The sequence below is a fragment of the Pholcus phalangioides genome, unplaced genomic scaffold (genome assembly GCF_987345545.1).
Source record: "Pholcus phalangioides strain wild (caught in Gottingen) unplaced genomic scaffold, Ppha-v1.0 ptg000017l_1, whole genome shotgun sequence".
NCBI classification, from domain to species: domain Eukaryota; kingdom Metazoa; phylum Arthropoda; class Arachnida; order Araneae; family Pholcidae; genus Pholcus; species Pholcus phalangioides.
In genome coordinates, this window is record NW_028301610.1 from 25,738,361 (window position 1) to 25,760,273 (window position 21,913).

General features: G+C 36.0%; 1 protein-coding gene across 3 annotated transcripts in view; it reads right to left on the reverse strand.

The window, feature by feature from the left end:
- Positions 1 to 1,031: 1,031 nt before the first annotated feature.
- Positions 1,032 to 21,913, reverse strand: part of Sptz (zinc finger FYVE-type containing 26 spastizin) — a 273,621-nt gene continuing 252,739 nt past the window's right edge. For all 3 annotated transcript variants that reach the window (XM_089246450.1, XM_089246451.1, XM_089246452.1), the window contains exons 42-45: positions 15,003 to 15,062; positions 4,476 to 4,646; positions 2,962 to 3,012; positions 1,032 to 2,712 (exon numbers count right to left, since the gene is read on the reverse strand). In XM_089246450.1, the coding sequence (XP_089102576.1) occupies positions 2,545 to 2,712; positions 2,962 to 3,012; positions 4,476 to 4,646; positions 15,003 to 15,062 (450 nt within the window). In that variant the 3' untranslated portion in view covers positions 1,032 to 2,544. The remainder of the gene's footprint in view (positions 2,713 to 2,961; positions 3,013 to 4,475; positions 4,647 to 15,002; positions 15,063 to 21,913) is intronic.

Sequence of the window (21,913 nt, forward strand, 5' to 3'; positions counted from 1 at the left end):
CTGGCCGTAACATCCTCCTTCTGAAAAGAATTCCATACCGATCACTCAAGGAAGTACCACTTTACGCCAGTGCTGTCTCTACACATGGGCCCATCCGGGCACGGGTTGGGATCCCAAGCATATCCTTCCCCCCCCCCCCCCCACATCCTGAAGCAGGACCCATAGGCAAAACCTTTCCTATGAATGTTATGCTGTATTTTTGCATTGTCAAACCCTAGTGAGAGAGATAAGATAAAAAGATAATGCTGAGGTAAAGGAAAAGAATTTTTTTTTATAGGGTTACCAATGAAACAGCCCAAAGGAAGGGAGAGAAAGGTCGAGCATAGTTCTTCCATTGACACAGGGCCGTGATACTTCTTCCCTAATTGATAAGGAATTAACTATGGTGAGGATGGACTTCAATTTCAAATAAACTATGCAGATTTAATTGCTCACAGTTCTACTGGTACAAGGAGTTTCAAGTTTCAAATTGCTTACAACCTTCTCTGAAGACATTTTTTGTTCACATCTCAATTTATCGCTACTCTCTTCTGCTGATCTGTTAAAGAAGGCAGCCTGCTTCCTCAGAATGACATTTGCTGTACATTTAAAAATTGTTAACCACTGTCATATACTTTTTGGTATTCTTTCCAAATTCACGAGAAGTAAATCCATATATATAATGAAGCAAAGATTATGCCTTGTTCAATTTGGAATAGCTATTTACCTTGTCCCATGTTTTAAAATTAGAACTTCACAGAAAATAACGCCATTGAATGATTTGTCCCTTAATATGATAAGGCATGACAATATGAAAAGGAAATAAAGGACGTGAGAAAATAGCCTGGCTCTTCAATGTTTTTCTAATTGCATTACAATGATTATTAAAAAATGTATATATTGCAAATTTTCAAATGATTTTTTCGGATATTGTTTCTCATTACTGCAAAAAAAAGCTTTTTAAATCATTTTTCAACAGGATGACAAGTTGTAAATGTCAGTATCATACGAAATAAAATTAAAACAGATCAACATATATATATATATCAAATTTATATTTTAATGAAATTTACTTCAAAGTTTGTATCATAAAAATAATTTAGTAATTGAATAATACAATTTTTTTAGGAAAAATTCAAATGTTTGATACAGACATCTTATGTATACACATTTTGTAAGCAAGAGATGCATGGTAATAACATGAAAATCTTTCAAGCTCATGAATATAGTATTTTAAATGAAAAAAATTATTTTTATTTGATAAAACAGTGACTGAACAAAGCTGCTTCTTGGGTAGCAAAACCTTGTTGAAATAAGCACTTAAAAGTTCTCTTAAACCAAGTTACTAGCACAATCCACTCTGAAAGTTGATTTATATAAAATAGCATTATCACACATGTTACTTTCTCTTCACAAATGAATAGAAAAAATTGAGAAGAAATAATTTTTTTTGTAAATTTTTGTGCTGCTCTCTCTTTTTGACATTGTTATTTTAGCAAATTTTTTAATTTTTTGAGATTCACTAAATGATCTAGATCAGCAGTTCTTAATTGGTGTCTATGGCCCAGAAACCACTTAAAAAGTAAGATTTTAATGAAATTAACTTGCAAAAGTATTGCTGCAATGTTGGTAGACTGTAGTAGTAATATTATGATCATTTGATCATTTTTGTCGCACCACTGTCATTTTTTGCACACGAGGGCTAATTAGACCGGGACCTACAATTTACTGCTGATTCTGAACGGTAGGTTTGTTTTTTATACTCATCGAGAGGTTGGCGCGCTAACCCCTCGATGGGGGGCTCCTTGCGGTAGCAATTTTTTCCTGCGGTCTTGTCGTCGCTTTTGTTGTACCCCTGTGTCAGGAAATTATTCTGACAAGGACGAACCGGGTATCGAACTCACGACACCTCTAAACATCCTCTGGTACTTTAGGCGAGCATCTTATCAACTGGACTACCGTGCCCGTAATATTATGATTTGACAAAAATTGTATTTGTGGTAACATCTTTCAATAGGAGTATGAAACGTTGTTTTAGTTCTTTTGCAGTCCGTTACATGACATTGCTATTACATCACATTTACTTTTACTGGATATAATATCCTTCATTGTTCCAGAATATTCTCGCTGATAGATGGCTGTAGTTTCTGCTCCTATAAATGGAGGGGGGGGCAGTTCATGGCAAATACCAAGATTTTCGGGGTCCACAACTAAAAGGGGGGGGGTCCATGTCAGATATCAAGATTTCGAGGGAGGGGGGTCCGCGACTAAAAGTATTTGGGAATTCGCTGATCTAGATAGTTCAATTAACAACAAAAAATAGCTATTCTAGAGCATCATTGCTCATTAAAAGCCAAAATGAATCAACATATAAAATTCAATCTACTTTTGAATTGCCAATAAGGAAAAAAATCATGATAGCATAAATAAATAACTAAAATAACGACACAGCATTATGAAATATGAATAGATGAAGGGCATGTGCTGAAATAATTTCAGCTTGATTATTGAAACTGTCAATAATCATAACTATCACTGATGTTATTTCATTGGCTTCTCTAAGCATCATAATAACTGCTTAGAGATTAACCACTTTTCACATATTTGCACAATTGCCTCTTGCCCCTTTTTTCTTGCTGCTTCCAAGACCCGAAAGACATCTTCAGGATTGTTCAATTTCACTGCTAGAATATATGCACTTCTCAACTTCCCACAAATGAGATAAGCAGTCATCTACATCAAACAAAGTAAATGATTTACAAGTTTCCATATGTATAAAATATAATTCTAAGTATAGCACTGATAGTAACAGATCAGCACCCAATATAATTGTGAGTTATATTCCTTTTTTAACGCACAAACTACAAGCACTCTATGATTGTGACCATTAAGCAGGGATTTGAATGTATTTTTTAAATAGTGGTGACCATTAAGAGGGTTTCCACTGTGATTGGAAATGTGAGAATACATATGCAGAAGTACCTTATTAGAATCACTTTCAAGCTGCTTGACAAGGTCACTAACATCAAGTCCCTGAAAAATAGCAAATTTCATTTCAGCACGTCAAAGCATCACATGAATATAGGTTCAAAATAAAAGTTAATTTCATAATTTTTTCTTAATACATATACAACCACTTGAAAAATTTATATCATTTTAAGAAACTGCATCCCATTTTAAAATTTTTGTAATTGGCAGTATACACATCTAAAGTCGACAGTTGCAGAGATATCTACTGATCAAACAATTTGGTACACAGCCTGTATAATTTGGCTTTGGCTCCTCTAGTTCCTTTGAATATCATTATTTAGAAAACGAAAGGGTTTTCTCAACAAGATCACTGCACTGCACGTGTGTGTAACTATGCACAGACACAGCTTAGAAGGAATAGTGTGGGAGTCTCAGAGGTGATGACATGAAGAAAACATTGAGGGCTGAAATAAAAAAAACAAAGCTCTCAAAAACATTGAAGGCTATTATACTGAAAGCTACCAGTTGTACTGTATAAATGGATTTCAGCCCATATGTAAGAAAGGGAGAGGTGCATTGCATTATGTATTCACTAGTTCTTGGGTGGGGAACTCAGCCCCTCACAAAATTTATTGGGGGTCTATTATAGTCTCAGACCCCCAGGTTGTGACGCTTATGGCTGGTCTATGTCACTTTTTCCTAGCATGCCAGCTAATGCAAGGAAATATAGTATGGGATAGAGAAGGAACATAGGGTGGCTAGATCAATTCTTGAAGTTCAAACATGAAGTTTATGTAAAATAGAGGCTGGCTTAGGTCTTAGCAATTTATGAATTATGAATCAATATCATCAATCACTACTTTTCAAAACCATGGTCTACAGAAATTCATTTTATGATGTAACTCATAATTTTATACAATAATTGTACTACAGTTGACACTGGATTTTAGGAATCTCCAATTCACAAATCAACACATTTTTACAAACTAGTACTCAGGTTCCCAAACATAGGCGGAGATAGACTTGGAAGTCTGGGGGGGGGCACGATGATAATGATGTCAATTCATATATACATTTATACATTACCGCTGGGGGGGGGGGGCGTATCTCCGCCCATGTTACCAAACAATATAGGCCTACCATTTGTTTTAATGTCTTTCCCATTTATGAATTTTCGAGTTCATAAAAATGAGTGTCGACTGTATCATGAATTCTTATACCATATTATGCCATTAGACTTCTACTTTGTTTTGCTTTCTTTTTCACATGGACTCTCCTAAAGGAGCCATCAGTAATTGAAATTGCAGGACCCCATACATATATATAGGCGAGCATACAAATCTGGTGCCATGATTGCCCGACAAAGAGGTAGCATCAAATCTACTCTTTGCAGGTTTAAAATTTTGAGAAGAGGTTGCTAAAATGGATACTTGCTAGAGTGAAAAAGAATGTTTTTATTTCTAGTCAAAGCTTTGTACAAATATGATGGATTTTCCCACACAAACAGATAATCAAAATTGTTAGACCTGTGGATGGCATGCAGATATGCATGCTAATATAACTGCATCCATTGCAATTTTGTCCTGAAGTTTCCATTTCAGATTATGCATAAAATGGGGTAATTGTTCATTTTGTTGACTGCCAACTAATGCCTCCCCAGCTTGACAAGCTGCAGAAGTAAGATCTAATCCGCATTCCTGAAAAAATACATATATAAATTGCTGAATGATAAAAATATATATATAAATTGCTGAATGCTAAAAATATATACAGTAAAACTTCCATTGTGCTAGTGAATTTCTTATGTGTTTCGCAAGTACAATGCTACCTATAAGTAATTTTTTTCAGATATTCAGAAGAATATATGAATAGGGGAATGCAATTCCCCTATTCATATCTAAAGGAGAAACAATGCTTGTTTTTAGAGATAGTACCAAAATTTCCCTTTTATCCTTATATTGTCATAATCAGTGTGTATACGGATAGCATTCTTGATAAGCATGAATAGATAGACACCGAAACTTAGGTGTTGAGACCCTTTGAAGCCCCGTGTGGATACGGATAGCAATAGGGGAATTTTGCTATCCGTATCCACACTGATTATGACAATATAAAGATAAAAGGGAAATTTTGGTACTATCTCTAAAAACAAGCATCGTTTCTCCTTCAGACATTCCGAAGAATATATGAATAGGGGAATGCAGCTTCTTCAGCATCGGATGATAGCAATTTCTTCTCGCGATGGTGTCAGTTTAGTAAAATACTTATTAAAATTTATTTTTTTGACTTGAAATTTTTTTACGGTGACTTATGTTGTGTTTTTCCTTGAAAGAAAATGATGAAATTTTCCAAACCTTTCAAGAGTGATTCTACTCAATTTGAAATCGACTCATTCTTAAGTATTGTAGTATATTAATAGTATGATGGAATAACCTTTTTAGCAAAGTAGAATGCAAAAAACCAATGATGTTCACTAAAAAAACTTTATTTTTAAAAGTGTATTTTTAGTGAAAATCACTGTTTTTTTTTTAGTTCTATATTAATAGTTTTACATAATGATATAATTATATTACCAATCATATCTCTCTCAAAGAATTTTTTATTTTATTTTTACATTTAATTAGCGTGATTTCATCTGAATTTTTTCTTTTAATGTTTGAGCTGAAAGTTGAAATGCGTTGCAATCTATCAAGATTTCTGTATGTTCAAAAAACAATGGTGAATATTCAATAAGATTCATTCAGAATTATATGTAGAAGAAAACAATCAATTGCAATGTCTCCCTTGCCGCCGACGCCCCCCCCCCCCCCCGATGCTTGCCAGTTTCAATCAAGAAAGAAGTGAGACCTGCGGTTGAAATAATGTAAAATTACATTTTTTTAAAATATGGACCTATATAATATTGTAGTAACACTGGTGATTTGGAAAATAAATGACACATAACTGGAGCCCGGCTTAGACAAGAAATAAAGACAGGAATTAGGGACCCTGGAACTTGAGCCCAAATATTTTGGTTATGCCGGGATAATGTTTTGTATAGGAAATTAACAAAATAAAATATCAGATGTCTTCCTTTTTTTTATTCGTTCATTATCTTGCTTGGAGAAACTCCATTTCCTCCTATGGAACCGTTCACCCAAAATACCATGACAGAAAATAAGTAATATAATCAGAAAACACTTGCGTTCAAATTCGTTTCAGAATTTACTTGGATAACACACCAAAAACACGAATGTCTCACGAGCGGCTTGATAGATAATTTCAACAACAAATTTATTTTAACGATTAAATTTTGCATTTTTTTCAGAAACTTTATTATTGAACATTTTGAGTTCAAATCATTTATTAGTGTTATTGTGAATCAAAATGAATAATTATGTATCACATTTTATTAAATGACCAATTTTGCTTATATGAGCAAAGTAGGCAATGGGCAGAATGCCCATGTGAAGGACACTCACCACAGTGTTTAACTTGAAGTGCCATATTTTTTCTGATGTGCTTAAAATTTTGTATTCAACCCAAGTGGGATCCCCGGTCAGCATTGATAGTGGTTGTATTCATCCTTTGAAGACTGAACCCATACTGTACCGAAATACTTTAGGAGAATTCATTTCTTTAACCTCCTTATTTCAATTTATCATTGGTTCTTTCTTTGATTTACCAGGGAAAGGAATATTACAATTCTAAATTGTAAACATATTCAATTGCAAATGTACAATATTGGTAAAAATTGAATCGACAATCCAAAGACAAAACTAGAATAAGTTTCTTGGCAGTTATTCTATTGTTTGAAACAAAAACAACGAAATAGCTGGGACTCGTGTCCCTTCGAGGGTGAAAAATCATGAAGCAGTAGATTGCCAGGTAAATTTGGTTGCCAATCCATGCTTCAGAGCCTGTGAACATGATTGCGTATTTAGTGCGTTACAACACTAATTCTAACTGGATAGCCATGTGCATATATTTCTAAAGTGAACTATAAAATTGAAACTGACTGCAGAGTAGTTTGCATCAAAAAATTCCATTAAAAAAATTTATATATATATATATATATATATATTATTTTTTTCTTTTTAGAGGGTTTTCGGCCATAATCCTTCACACTGGCCAGAACGGGTTGAAGGAAGCCCATACGCGTCCGTTCACCATGTGTAAAACATGTATACCTGGAACAAAAAATTACCATGGACAACAGAATCATTAATGAAATAAACAGAAGGATCAGGATTGGATGGAGCACTTTTGGCAAAAACTGTAATTCTGAAGGGTCAGATGCCATTATAAGTTTTTAACCAGTGTGTGCTACCAGCACTGACGTATGGAGCTGAAACATGGACACTTACAAGCAAGACGATACAAAGGCTACAGACAACACAAAGGAGCATGGAAAGATGTATGCTAGGCATCACAAGGAGATAGAAAACAAATCACTTGGATAAGGAACCACACCAGGGCCGGACTTAAGGGGGTGCGAAAGGTGCGGTCGCACCCGGTCGCAAAATTTCAGGGGGCCGCAATTCTTCCAAAAGAAACTTTTCTTTCTCAGCAGATGGTTTGAAAATTTTTGATTAAAATTTAATTTTTTTCCCATTAAACTATTATTGATTGTAAAAGGATGCTTTCAGTTTAAAGCCTTATAATATTATTTTTAGTGTTATTAGGTATGGCAATATGTGTTTTGAATCATAATTGTTTTTTTAATTGCATATTTGTCATATTATTGCATGTGACATTTTTTTAATTATCTTATAGTCAGTCTATTTTGCATAATATACTTTTTTCCCTCCCCCTACGCCCTTTGTCACCCTTGGTTTAATTATTTTTTTTCCTCTTTGTACTCACTTTTGTATTTTTTTTCCTTCTCGTAGATGTTGCCTTAAAACTATGTATTTATTTAAGCAATGTAAATTTTTGTATGAATTCTGGGGCTCCGGCCTAAATGAATAAATTATTATTATTATTATTATTATTATTAGCTTATTTCAAAGAGGAAAAGAGTGTATGCAGGTGGGCTCACATTCTTTACCACTGAAAAAGTCGGGCCTTTCTTTCTCCCATTAAAGAATAACGGCTATATTACAAACCAAGAAAAAAAAACATGCTTAGGGCATCAAACGAAAAGGGACATCACAAAAGAAATCTAGTAATTTTTTCTCCATGAAAACCGTCCCTTTCATTTAAGTTACCATCTGGTCTGGAGGGAGATACCAATAGTGCGCACAAGGTGATCCGACGGTGCTTCTACTATTGATAGTAGCCTGTAGCATGGACATCTCTAGATGTTGACTGCCCCAGAGGCATATTTCGCAAATACACCGCTATTTCGCGATTTTTCCCCCACAGTCAATCACGTTGCTTCAGCCTCTACAATAATTTGCGTAACTCTACGATATCTTTCATATATGATCGCGGAACAGTGGTGCAAATGTAACGTTACCAAATTGGGCCCCGTGGAAATCGTCCTTTATTCTAGTCATTGTTTACATATTTTGTCCCCGGGATCGACCGGCAGGATCGTGTCCGCCGATCGACCGCCAATTTGTTATGTTTGGTTGCCAGATTCAATATTATAATGTTTACAATATTTCCTTTTCTCATGAAATTATGTAAATCAGATACAAGCCAATACCGCACCTTCAATGTTGTGATTGATTCTTCAGTGAGGCATTGTGGGAATGCTACTATATAAAAGCCAGCTAGAGATGTGCTGAGTCTCTACTTCCGCTCGATTTCCTTGCACGATTTCCGATTCTCGACTTCCTTGCTTACGACCGACTTAACGATTTAATCAGCAAGGTGTCACGCCCTGTCATGGTGTGAGCTAAATCGTCTCATAAATATAATGAAGTTACAATAGTAGAAGTGTGCCTTGGCACTTATCCCGTCTCATTGCACGTAAGGTTTCAACGTCATTGTGATCCAGTGATCGGTTAGTGGCCAGACCGGCCACCCGTGGACTTTCATCTCCAGTTCCATGTGTAGTGGCTGAACTTTCATCTCAACGTGTGTGTTTACACCAAAATCGTCTGAAGCTGGTGCCGACGAATCTTTGGCTGTGTGGCAGACACCTGAGAGTATCTACCGGACGATGTGATAACACGTGAAAACCTGGACACGGCGGTGAGATCGATTCATATTTTTGTTTCATTGTGACAATGAGAGAAAAGCTTGTGATAAAATGTTGATTAATAGTTTAACATATAAAAGGCCTGTGATAATTGTGATTACGCTGATTAATGGTTTAACAATATAATTGAATAAATGTTATAGTTCTATCTAAACTTTGTCTATTCTATTGTTGTCATCCACTCAATGTTTACTGGGGGAAAAAATATTAAAGAACCGGGAGGTAACGATCAAGAACGTTACACAAACAAGGTAGACATTTCCACTGATGTTCCGCGAGGCATTTCAAATGTGAAATCACGCTACATTCAATGTTATAAAAACGATTTCATTTTTTAAACCAACAAATTTGTACATTGAAAGCCAACTTAAATATTAAAACAGTTAAATTTAGTCGTTCTGGGATAACGAATTCAAATTTCTGAAAATGTGATAGAAAATCTTTGCAAATTTTAGTAAAAAATTTCTCCAATTTATCAATGCATTTTTCGATAGCAAATCGACTAAAAATAAACCGATAAAAATTGTAGTATGAAAAAATATATTGTGCATGTTAATAATCGTAAACAACTATGAAGTATTTAAACATGTATTTAAATATCAGACTTCAGAAGATTAAAGATATGCTAAAAGGAATTACATTTTTTAGAACATTATTATTGGTCTTCATACTTTTTTCTACATATTTTTTGCTATAATACTTAATTGATTTATTATATACTAAAAAAAAAAAGTTTTAAGATTCGGCAAAATATAAATACATTATGAATTCGATACAAACTGAAATATTCAAACAGCTAAAGGGGCGGATCACGAAAATTGTGGCAAATTTAGTAAAATATTTCTCCAATTTATCAATGAATTTTTCGAAAGCAAATCGACTAAAAATAAACAGACAAATTATAGTATAAAAAATATATATAACACACGTTAATTAGTGGTAAAAAGCTATATAAAATATTCAAAAATCGGAACTTGGGTCAGAAAACTTTCCTGACACAGGGGTACAACAAAAAAAAAACCGACGACTTGACCGCAGCAAAAAAAATTGCTACCACAGGGAGTCCCCCATCGAGAGGTTAGCACACCAACCTCTCGACAAGTATAAAAAATAAGCCTGCCGTTCGGAATCTGCAATAAATTGTAGGTCCCGGTCTAATTAGCCCTCGTGTGCAGAAAATGATCGTGGTGTGACAAAAATGATCAAATGATCGGAACTTGGGAAAAGAAAAGACAACTACGTTTTTTTTATAACATTATTGTTCCTAATTTATTCTGCATGCTTTTGTTATACTATTCAACTGATTTATAATATATTTCGCCCTAGTTGGAGTTTTGTATTAAGAAATGGTACTTTTTCGGCCCGAAATATACTGAGAAATTGAATTTTCTGGATGTTATGCTGAAACTAATATTTGGAGACAATCACTTTTCTTTCCAAATATTAGTTTCGGCATAACATCCAGGAAATTAAATTTATCTGTAAATTTGGAGCCGAAAAAATATCATCTATTAATACGCTTAAGGGCCTTCCTGTAAGTCCGCAAAATATATTGTAAAATGCGTCAGTAAAGAGAATTAAAAAGTTTAAATCATTTCTGTGAAAAAAAATGCAAAGCCTATCACAAGCTGGATTCAAACGTTGGCCTTCAGGCTCATAGTCCGATCCACTGTCACCTACACCACTTCAGTTGACGGAAAAAAGGTCCTAAAACTGTTTATAACCGAAAGCACGTACTTTTAGTGAATTTTTTTTTTCCAAAATTATTACCACCTTCATCACTCGCTATCATTAACCACGGAATTTTAATCCTTCCCTTACACGAATTAAAATGAATAATATTGTTTTGCATACAGCGTGTTAATATTTCAGAATACATTCCACTGATTATATAACGAAGCCACCTTGTGACAGAAAGTGCAACAGATCGTACGATATTATAGTGGGAATTATCATAAACTAAAATTATCGTAAACCAAGAAGAGACATGATTGATTGAAATCTTGTAATCGCGAAATAGTGGTGCATTTACAAAATTAGCGCCCCGGAGTGAGGCAACTTCCACTGCCCTTCGGAGTGTTAATTGCATGCCTTCCTGGGAACCTCTGAACTGTCATGATGTTTCGCTAGGGAGGATTGAGAACTTTTTCGAAATTTTCATACACCACCATCTGAATCATTTTCTCATATATTCCGGAAGATGAATATACAATGTATAAATTTTAAATTTCGACAATTTTTATTACTGCACTTTCGAAAAAAGGGTAAGACTTCTTCTCAATCTTTTTTTCTCCTCAATCTGATTACTCATTCAGTACAGTACCGACAATAGAGATATTTTGTTTCAAGAACAGAGAGTTCATGCATTTCATTTAAGAGTACAAAGGTCTGAAAATTTATAATGTAGGCTATGTTACGCTTGGTAGCTCATTCTCTGATAAGATAATGTGTTTGCCTACTATTAAATAAATTATATCTGAGGTTTAAACCGATTGCAGCTAGTGTTGTTAATATTAGACAATCTATACCAGGGCGACTTTTGAATTTCGAATTTGAATATAAAAATATTGAGATTGTAATCTTAGATTTTTATTTTGTATCAAGAAACTCTTGGTTTTAAACAAGTAATAACATTGAAGAGCTCACATACAACGAGTCCTACTTATAGCGTTTTCCAAAAACTCGTCATAAAAACGTTTTAGGCAGAAAAACGCTTTAAACGAGAAATTTCGATAAGTGTTAGTAAAAGTTAGAATAACGAAAATAAGTCGTACTAAAACTAAATGAGAAAACTTTCTAAGTGGGAACGTTGAGCGGAATATACTGCAGTAATTTTAAATTAATTTACATTTTCAAATACAGTTCGAAGTGTTTCAGAATTTATATTTTTATTTTTGAGAATCCCATTATTTGATTCGGGAGCGACTGCATAAAATCTATTTGGAGGGGCAGCAAAAATTTTTTTGCACCGGGCCGCGAAATTCCTAAGGCCGGCCCTGAACCACACAAAGGTATCAAACAAACAAACAAACAAAAGAGATCTTTCAATCTGTAATGAAATAAATAATCTGCACTGAATAAAAATAACAATTTTAAAAATTTATTTATTTTTTAAATCTCCAACAATAACAATTATCACATTTACAAGAAAAATAGACAGAAATAGCATTAAAAGAGGGCCTGAAGTTCAAAATTTGAAGAGGACTATTAATTTTTGCAAAGGCAAATACTGTATCTGGAGTATACATTCGGAGTATTTATTTATTACACATGGAGTATTTATGGGATATACAGCGGAACCTCCCATAATGAACATTCCTTATTAGCGGAGGACACCTCCCGTTACCAAACACTTTTGAATTACATCAACAGGACTCCAGATATGCTATTGATCTCTCTATGCTATTCTCTGCAAGTTATTCAATTTAATACAGGGTGTTTCACGAAGGACCCTTAACTTTGAAAATAAATAACTCTGAAACGGTGATAGATAAAAGCATGAAGCCAGTGGTGTGTTTATTAAAAACCCCATAAGAATCTGATACAGAAACCTCAAAATTTTAGTTACAAATTCCGCCGATAGATGGCACCACAGGCGGCATTACATTTTCCTATAAAGCGAGCTCAGATGCCAAGAGCGATCAGTCGTCGAAGATTTCGCCATTGAAACGTGACCGCTATTAGCGTATAGTGGAAGAAATTCCAGAAGTGATGTTTTCCATGGAAGAACGTGTGTTTATTGTGTTGGAGTACCACCGAGATTAAATCACAGTCCTACTGCCACAAGGAGAAGTTTCCAAACACTATTTCTAGTCGCAAAAGGCCCAGATGGGAAAACAATTCGTGAGCTATTCAAAAAATTTCACCAGACAGGCAACGTGGCAGATGCGTTAGTCGGAAATGTGGGTCCCACCCACTCCATCGTTACACCTGAAAATGCAACGGTACTTGCTGCAGTTATTGAGCGCCCTCCGAATAAATCTGTCCACAGACTTGCAGCTGAATCCGGAATCACGCCAACCAGCACTTACAGAATCGTGCGGAAAACATTACACATGTTTCCGTACAAGATTCATGCACGCCATACCAGTTTGAACTGAACGACAATGAGAGGATTTCGCTAATGAGATGCTCAACATGATTGATGGTTATGGTTCCGATGTCGCCCGAATATGGTTTACAGACGAGGCGTATTTTCATCTGGATGGTGTCATTAACAGACACAATTGGGGCACCGAAAATCCACATTTGTCTCACCACGACCACTCCATTGTGCAAAACTTACCGTTGGGGCTGCAATCTCCCGCAAAGGCATCATTGGGTCCTTTTTCTTGCGAAAAACGGTGATGACTGATCGGTATATTGCGCTTTTGAAACAATTTGTCGCCACTCAACAAGCGTTGGACTGGACGATCGACCATGCATGGCGTGGTTCATGCAAGATGGGACTCTCCCACACCGTACACAAGCCGTTTTTGACTTTCTGGGCAAATACTTCGATGATAGAGTTATTGCGTTGAACTATTCGACAGTTAAGGGAAAAGGCATGGACTGGCCTCCGTATTCACCCGACATCACCCCCTGCAATTACTCTCTGTGGGGCACACTGAAGGACATTGTTTACCGCAACAATCCTTTAACACTCGACGAGCTGGAGGAGGCTATTTGTCAAGCTTGTGTGTCGATTTCTGGTGACACACTACAGAGAGTCACTGACAATTTCATTCTTCATTTGCGACGTGTGTTGTGTGAAAGATACACATTTTGAATCACTTTTGATGTGAATGCAACAAGGTCTGCTTGCATCACCCACTATGTACAGCCTACTTATGGTAGTGCCGCCTGCGGCACCATCTATCGGTGCAATTTGTAACTAAAATTTTGAGGTTTCTGTATCAGATTCTTACGGTTTTTTTAATAAACATACCACTGGTTTCATGCTTCTACCTATCACCGTTTCTGAGTTATTTATTTTCAAAGTTAGGGGTCCTTCGTGAAACACCCTGTACATTAATATAGTTTGAATTTTACAGATAAAACATTTTTTCTCAAAATTTTATTTCCAATTATTTTTTCCTTAAACCTGATTTGCTGCCTTTCTTATTGTGGTGCCCCATGTGGCTATACAACCTATCAACACGTTCCTGAAACAACAAAAAAACAAATTAGTTCATTCTGAAAATTTTTCCTGCAACATCCTGATTTTCTTCTCAATCACACTGCCTGAACAATTTTAACTAAATATTGCCAAGGCCAATGAAATAAATGTTCATCAAGACTGTAAAAGAACTTTTGTTCATAAGACTGAGAGCAACTATATATTCAAAAAAAAAAATCCACTTTTTGCAACAAAATTCGTAAGCCCGGCCCTGACTGGAAGTGAGAAAATCTGACTGTAGCCATCATATGCCCTCTATTTGTATTGGAAATGCCTAAAAATAAAAAGGGGTAATAAAATGTGACTTTCCTACACTCGTTCTTTGTTATAAGTACGTCAGAGTAATGTTTGAAAGGAGCATGTGCTCCTTTCATGATAGTAATCCATCCTCAGTTTATTTCTTGAAGAGAGAAAGAAAAACTGGTGTTTTTGATCATTTTGTTGACGTTTAAGCAAAAGCTTCCTACTTTTACAGCTCACTATAAATGCTTATTTTTTGTACTTTTAACATTTGACCTTTGACAATCACTTGCGAATCCCTCATAACAATGAGATTTTTTTAAATTTATATGATGTACTTGTTAGCTCAAAACTTTACCATATTAAATTAAAATATTGATAAAACTTTTTAAAATAAGTTTTATATTGTAAAAATAAATACAAATAAAAAATTGAAGATACAGAAAACCTCATCAAAGATAAAATTAAACTGTGAGAATAAAATTCAACAGCCAGATGTGTGTGTAAAAACTAAATTAAACCTACTTCCATGATCTTGTTCACTAAATCAAAACCTTCCTCATGTTTTACGGAATACAAAAGCACCTAGAAATAGCACAATAACAATGAAAATTATTAAAACATACTATTTACTGAAAATGACTATTTTTCAAGGGTGGAAATTGACTCAAGTTTTCAATTGGCTAATTGAAAATTTGGTATCAATTGATTAATTAAATTTTCAATCATTTAGTTTCAAATGCCAATCAATTTAAGACAAATGTAGCACATTGGTGACTATACACTATTAAGTAATCTATAAAAATTTCTTTTACTCATTTCACACACTTATTTGACAAATATACAGTATAAACCAGTGGTTGTCACAATGTGATCACTAAATATTTTTTGGTGCTCTATGAAGATAAGGGAAAAGTAATCCATCCCAAGTTCAACTCTTGAAATTTTTATTTGTGTGGCTTAGTCAATTAAATTAGAGCTCTGTGATGAAAATTTTTTCCGAAAAAAGTGCTCCCTAACATAAAAAGTTCTATACCACTGATATAAACAAATAAAGAAATAGTTTAATTAAGATGATCCCCTCAACAAAATTCAACAATTCATCTGTCAAGTCATGGAACTTTTTCAATTGACCATCTTTTCATTTTCTTACAAAATCAGTTATTTCAGGTTGGCCACACATTTCAAAACTAGTTTCAATCTCTCAGGCCCGTAAGAAAGCTGGGACAACTGGGGCACTGCCCCAGGGCCCTCAGCCACAAATGGGGGTACCCCACAAAAAAATCTAGGCTTATTTTGCATAGTAATAACCTGTTCAAGAGAAGAAAAATTCTGCCCCAAGGCCCAGAAAAGGCATGCTATGATCCTCCATACTGCTGCTTGCTTTCCATAGAAACTACAGAAAAATCTCTTGAAGGAGGTTTCTGCTCCTTAATTGCTACCGAGGAGGGGGGAGGTGATGCTTCCTGACAATGAAAATTGCTGCTCACTGTGGAAGCAATATAAATTTTAGTTTTTTTCTTCTGAAAATAACATTAAACTTAATTTTCAATCAAAATCATTGCCAATTTTATTTGTTTTAACTTGCATTTCCCATAGCTAAAAATTTATGTGAAATATTTCAAAAATACAATATTTCAAAATACCAATTATCCTGTCTAACCAATAAAATGGAGCTCTTTCCTGCCACATAGGTATGACAGAAGACAGCAAAAAAGATGAAAGCAGAGTACATTGCTATAGCAGGAAGTTCTTCCCCAAGGGGTTAGTGCACCAATGTCTCTGCAAGCAAAAAAAAAACAAACAAATTTTGGAAGCTTCTGTTGGGAATATGCAATAAATGACTTATGTTTAATTTGTTATTCCTGGTGCTTGTAAACTGTTTACAAAAAATTAAAGGGGGTGATAGTACCCATCAAGAGGAACGGGATCCGGAACTTTTGCCCCCGACATTTCGTCCCCGACAGTTTGTTCCCGACATCTTGCCCCTGGAACGTTTCGTCCCCGTTACATTTGACCCCCGGAAATTTCGCCCCTGACATTTCGTCCTGGTACATTTCGCCCCTGGCGCGTTTGGCCCCGAAAAATTCACACCTGACATTTCACTTGCCCTGAACGTATGAGTGATTGACTGTGTGAGTGACCGTGTGAGTGATTGAGTGACCATATGAGTGACCAAGTGAGTGTGAAATGGACTGTAGGAGTGCGTTAGTGACCGTACAAATGACTAATCGAGTTGCAGAATGACTCACCACGTGAGTGACCGTATCAACTAGTGTGCAATTGCCACTTTATGAGTGAATGACCGTATGAGTGATCACGTGACTGACCGAATGGACGTATGAGTGACCAAGTGAATGACTGCATGAGCGACTAAGTGATTAACTGTATGAGTGATCAAGTGAGTGATCGAGGGATTGACCGTGTCAGTGATAAAGGGAGTTACTGAGTGATGAAACGTTTGAGTGAAGGAGTGCCCAAGAGTGAGTGACCGATTAAATCTTGTGTAAGTTTCCAAGTGAGTGACTAAGTGATTGAGCATATGAGTGACCAAAGGAGAGACTGAGTGATTGAGCATATGAGTGACCAAAGGAGAGACTGAGGGATTGAGCATATGAGTGACCAAAGGAGAGACTGAGTGATTGAGCATATGAGTGACCAAAGGAGAGGCTGAGCAATTAACCATATGAGTGACCGAGTGACTGACCGAATGGATGTATGAGTGACCAAGTGAATGACCGCATGAACGACCAAGTGATTAACTGTATGAGTGATCAAGTGAGTGATAGTGGGATTGACCGTGTCAGTGACAAAGGGAGGAATTGAGCGATGGACCGTTTGAGTGAATAAGTGACTGACTGCATGAGTGACCGAGTGGTTAACTGCATGAGTGACCAAGTGAGTGACTGCATATGTGACCAGGTGAGTGACGGTACGAGTGTTCAAGTGAATGATCAAGGGACTGACCGTGTGAGTGACCAAGGGAGTTACTGAGTGATGGAACGCATAAGTGAATGTGTGACCAAGTGAGTGACTGCATGAGTGACCGAAAGATTGATAAAGTGAATGACTGCATGAGTGCCCGAAAGATTGATAAAGTGAATGACTGCATGAGTGACCGAAAGATTGATAAAGTGAATGACTGCATGAGTGACTGAAAGATTGATAAAGTGAATGACCGTATGATTGACCCAGTGAGCGATTGAGTGATTGACAAAGTGAGCGATTGAGTGATTGACAAAGTGAGCGATTGAGTGATTAGCAAAGTGCGAGAGTGGAGTGTCTGCAAAGATGATCCTCCTCATCCCCTCCCTTTTTATAGGTGGTTACGTAGCACTGAGTGACCAAGTGACTCACACTTTAATGGATTCTAAGAATTTGCAATTTTCAGTTTAAGAATAAAATATTTTTCCCAAATTTACGACTCACACCGGTGTGGTCACTCACACTACCATTCATATATTCACTCATACGGTCACGCGTACGGTCAAGGTAGGCAAAATGACAGGGGGTCAATTTCAGATTCACTTGATTACTCACTGAGTAACTCATATGATCACTCACTGGGTCACTTATATGGTCAGGGCAGGTGAAATGTCCGGGGATAAATTTTCAATTCACTTGATCACTCATGTATTCATTCACTTGGTCACTCATGCGATCAGGGGAAGCAAAATGTCACGAGTAAATGTCCAACTCACTGGCAAAGGTTCCGTGAACCAAGAGGAACGATATTTACTATGGAACCCATGGTCACAATCCACCCAGAGTGCTATAGAAGCAAAGCTTGGAAACACTTCCGACCAGCACAAGTCTTCATTTCTGATGTCATTTCTGCTATGTCAGAGCAGCAGCAATTCTCCATAACATAATTGTCAATCATTTGTCATATGCAAATTATTAACGAGAGAAACCAGAAGTTGCAGTTGATTGCCTGATCAAGGTCAAAGTCAGCTTAAACAAATTCCTAAAAAGCATTACATTTTTGATGCTTCAGATTATTACCATGATAAAAACGTCCAAAATGACTAGGTAAATGTCAAGTCAGATTACACATTAGGAATTGGCAGATATGCATTTAATGGATGGTCAATCATGTGGGAATGGACATCAAAGCATAAAGATTTTACTGGGAGAGACAAAGACAGATCTTGAATCCTGCAAACTATGCTGCTGCGACTGAAAAGGGCCAATTTTTTAGGGTGCCAACTGAAGGGGAAGAGGTGATTTTTTATTACTAAAATATCATTCACTTACACTTGAAAAATATCCAGAACCAATCCTGGGGGGAGATTTCCGAGGCATCCTACTCCACGCCATTCTACTTTTTCCAGTGTGGATAGAAAACCACTGGAAACATGATCGTTCATTATCACAAAGAGAGGTACGAGATGTTCTCTCATGAATTGTGCGGATGCCATAAAGTAGCGGTTCTCAACTGGGGCTCCTTGTGCACTTCCCAGGTTCTCCGCAGCCACTCGAGAACAATAAAATAAATCAATAAATTTGATAAACAAACAAAAAAAATGAGTCCTAAAGTGTACCGCCATATAAATAATGTACTAAAAAGGGCTCCTCGAGTTAAACAGGGCTCCGCCATAGAAATTATTCACTGAAAAGGGCTCCGCGTGTCAGAAAAGGTTGAGAACCGCTGCTGTAAAGGAAGAACATGTCCTGGAGAAATTTGCAGCTATGGCTGCATATGTGAGTGGTGGCACCCAAACTTGGTGTTTGTAACAATATGATGTGGAATGTCATACATGCGGCATGCATGCGCCCCTTCCACATGCAGAATATCCAATGTTTATATGCAGAAGACTACTCATTTTTAGAGTGTGAGGTAGATGTTTCAAAAGAAAAGTAGCAACCCACAATTTCCAGCATTAGTGGTATTCATACGCTTTGTTTACCTAGGAAGTCATTTCATTTTCAACACCACAACAAACATGTCTTGGCTGAAAGAAATCCTCATGCCACCATCTCTCGCAAACACTGGCAGACATTGGGTGGGAATATCTGGGCAAGTATTCCTGGCTATCGGCTTATGAGACTTTACATGTTGCCAGAATGTCTGACTGATGCAGCGTACTGTGTGTTCCTGGAAGTACTACCCCTGTTGCAACCTGATCTGTTCACCACAGAGAGATACATGTAGTTTTTCATGATGGAAGCCCCAACATACCTTAGAGTACTGTTGCCTAACATGCCCTAAATGCCAGATATATCGGACAATCAAGTTTCAAAATAACATGCGCTAGTTTCTAAAATGTTGTAGAATGCATTGAAATAATATATATTTGTCTTGCTAATACTTAGTGGAAAATAGGACACAAAGGTGTCAGAGTGCCCATAAGGGTAACGCCAATAAGGTGAATCACATTTTCGACCATGCATTTTGTAACAGCAGGCCCAAGTCGATGTGTCAAAGGGTCAACTAAGTGGAAGTAAATGTTGTACAGTAACCTTAGATCCCATATTCTATCCGACAGAACCATTAGTTTCCAGGCAAAAGAACTTTGAATAGTAAGTCTTCACTGTCAAGGTGCCTTCTAACTTCCAGAATGAAACATTGTTTAAACTAATCCAGAAAAAGTTTTTTCCATCTAGTTCAAGATTTTCTCTTGTTCATAAAAATACTGGAGAATGTGACTTCTTCTTTCCCTTGCAAATTTATAGATTTGATAATGGCAGTTATAGTACACAAGTTACACTGTAGTACATAAATTGCATACCTTTTTTATCACACCCACAGAAAAACAGCACTTTCCACATCGGAGACAAGCGGATAAAGAGAAATATGGTAGCAGGTGTAGCTGCATTATTTATCATGTACAATTTATATTTTTTCCCAATATTAGAATTAGTACTGTAAAATGTTTTCCAAAAACTGGGAAAATGACAACGAATACAGAAACCGTGAATTTAAAATCTGTGAATACCAAGGAATGACTGTGTTTCTAAGATTTTTAGGTCATAAAAAGCTGAGCCTCACTGATCAGCAAAACAAAGCAATGCCCATTGACAAAGAAGATTTTCAGGATATAGAACTAAAATGTGGATGCAGTTGTTGTGGAGCAGTGGTAATGGTAACAAATATATATTTTTTAATTTAAAACAATCAATTTGTTAAATTCAATCCACTACCTTTAAGCAACATATTTTTCAGTTGTTTTTTTTTTTTTTCCAAAATCGTCAATAACTCTGAAAATTTCTGTATATATGCTCCTCACTAATCTTTGATATAAGGGAACTATATTCTATAGCATGAACATATATTCTTTTCTCTTCATTGCAAACTTAACCACAAACAGACTATAGCATATTTCTTGCATGACATCTATGTTGTCAGAATAGTGCTGAGGGCCTACACGTATATTCAGAGCACACATTCTGGCATGTACTAATTTGTTAGTAATTCCGCAAAGGAAAATGTCAATGTTGTTTATCTTGATTTTCAAAAGGCATTCAATGGGGTATTCTAACATATTAAACTCTTAAAGCATTAGCATGAGATTGGGGGGCAACTTGTTGAATTGGATAGAAATGTGGTTGCAAGATAGGTCACAGCAAGTTATGGTGAATGGGGAATTTTCTGAATGGACAGGTGTGACAAGTGGAGTTCCTCAAGGAAGAGTCACTGGTTTTCTACTTTTTTCAATTTTTATCAACAAACTTGATCAGGGAATTGATAGGATTATTAGTAAATCTGCAGATGATGTGCAGCTAATGAGGTTAGTCAGGAATCCAAGAGATAGGGAGATGCTCCAGGTGAACTTGAATATGATTGCAGTATGAACTAATGAATGGAGCATGACTAATGAATTGAAAAGTGCATGGTTGCTCATTTTGGTTTGAACAACCCATGTTTCACTTACAAGTTGAAGAGTATAACTACTCTTAATGCAACTAGGATCACTGATTTAAGAATTCTCATTGATGAGCCACTCAGGTTTAAGGTTTTTTGAATATCACTCCACGGTAGTAAAAAAAGCAAATAGAATGCTTGGTTTCATTTTTAAAAAAGTGTTTTTGCAGCAATACATGCTCTTTTTGTAAATGGGGCTTGAGCTATGAAAAGAGACTTGATTTTTTAAACATGTTTAAATTAGAAGAACATAAGTAAACTAGATATATGCAATTTAAACTGAAAGAAAAATATAATGGTACAGAACATAATCTCTCGCTAATATATCACAATAACGACTGCCAAATTTCACATAACTGTAATTGTACAAACCATGAAAAAATTAATTCCATAAAATACCTAGAACTAAATATCGACTCAAATCTAAAATGGAAAACCCATATAGCTAATGTTTCAAAAACAATTGAGGTTTTCCTAAGCAAATTTTATCACCTAAAATATGAAGTAAATCACAGATTTCTATTGACACATATGCATGGATCCAATCACACATAAGTCATGGCCTTGTAGC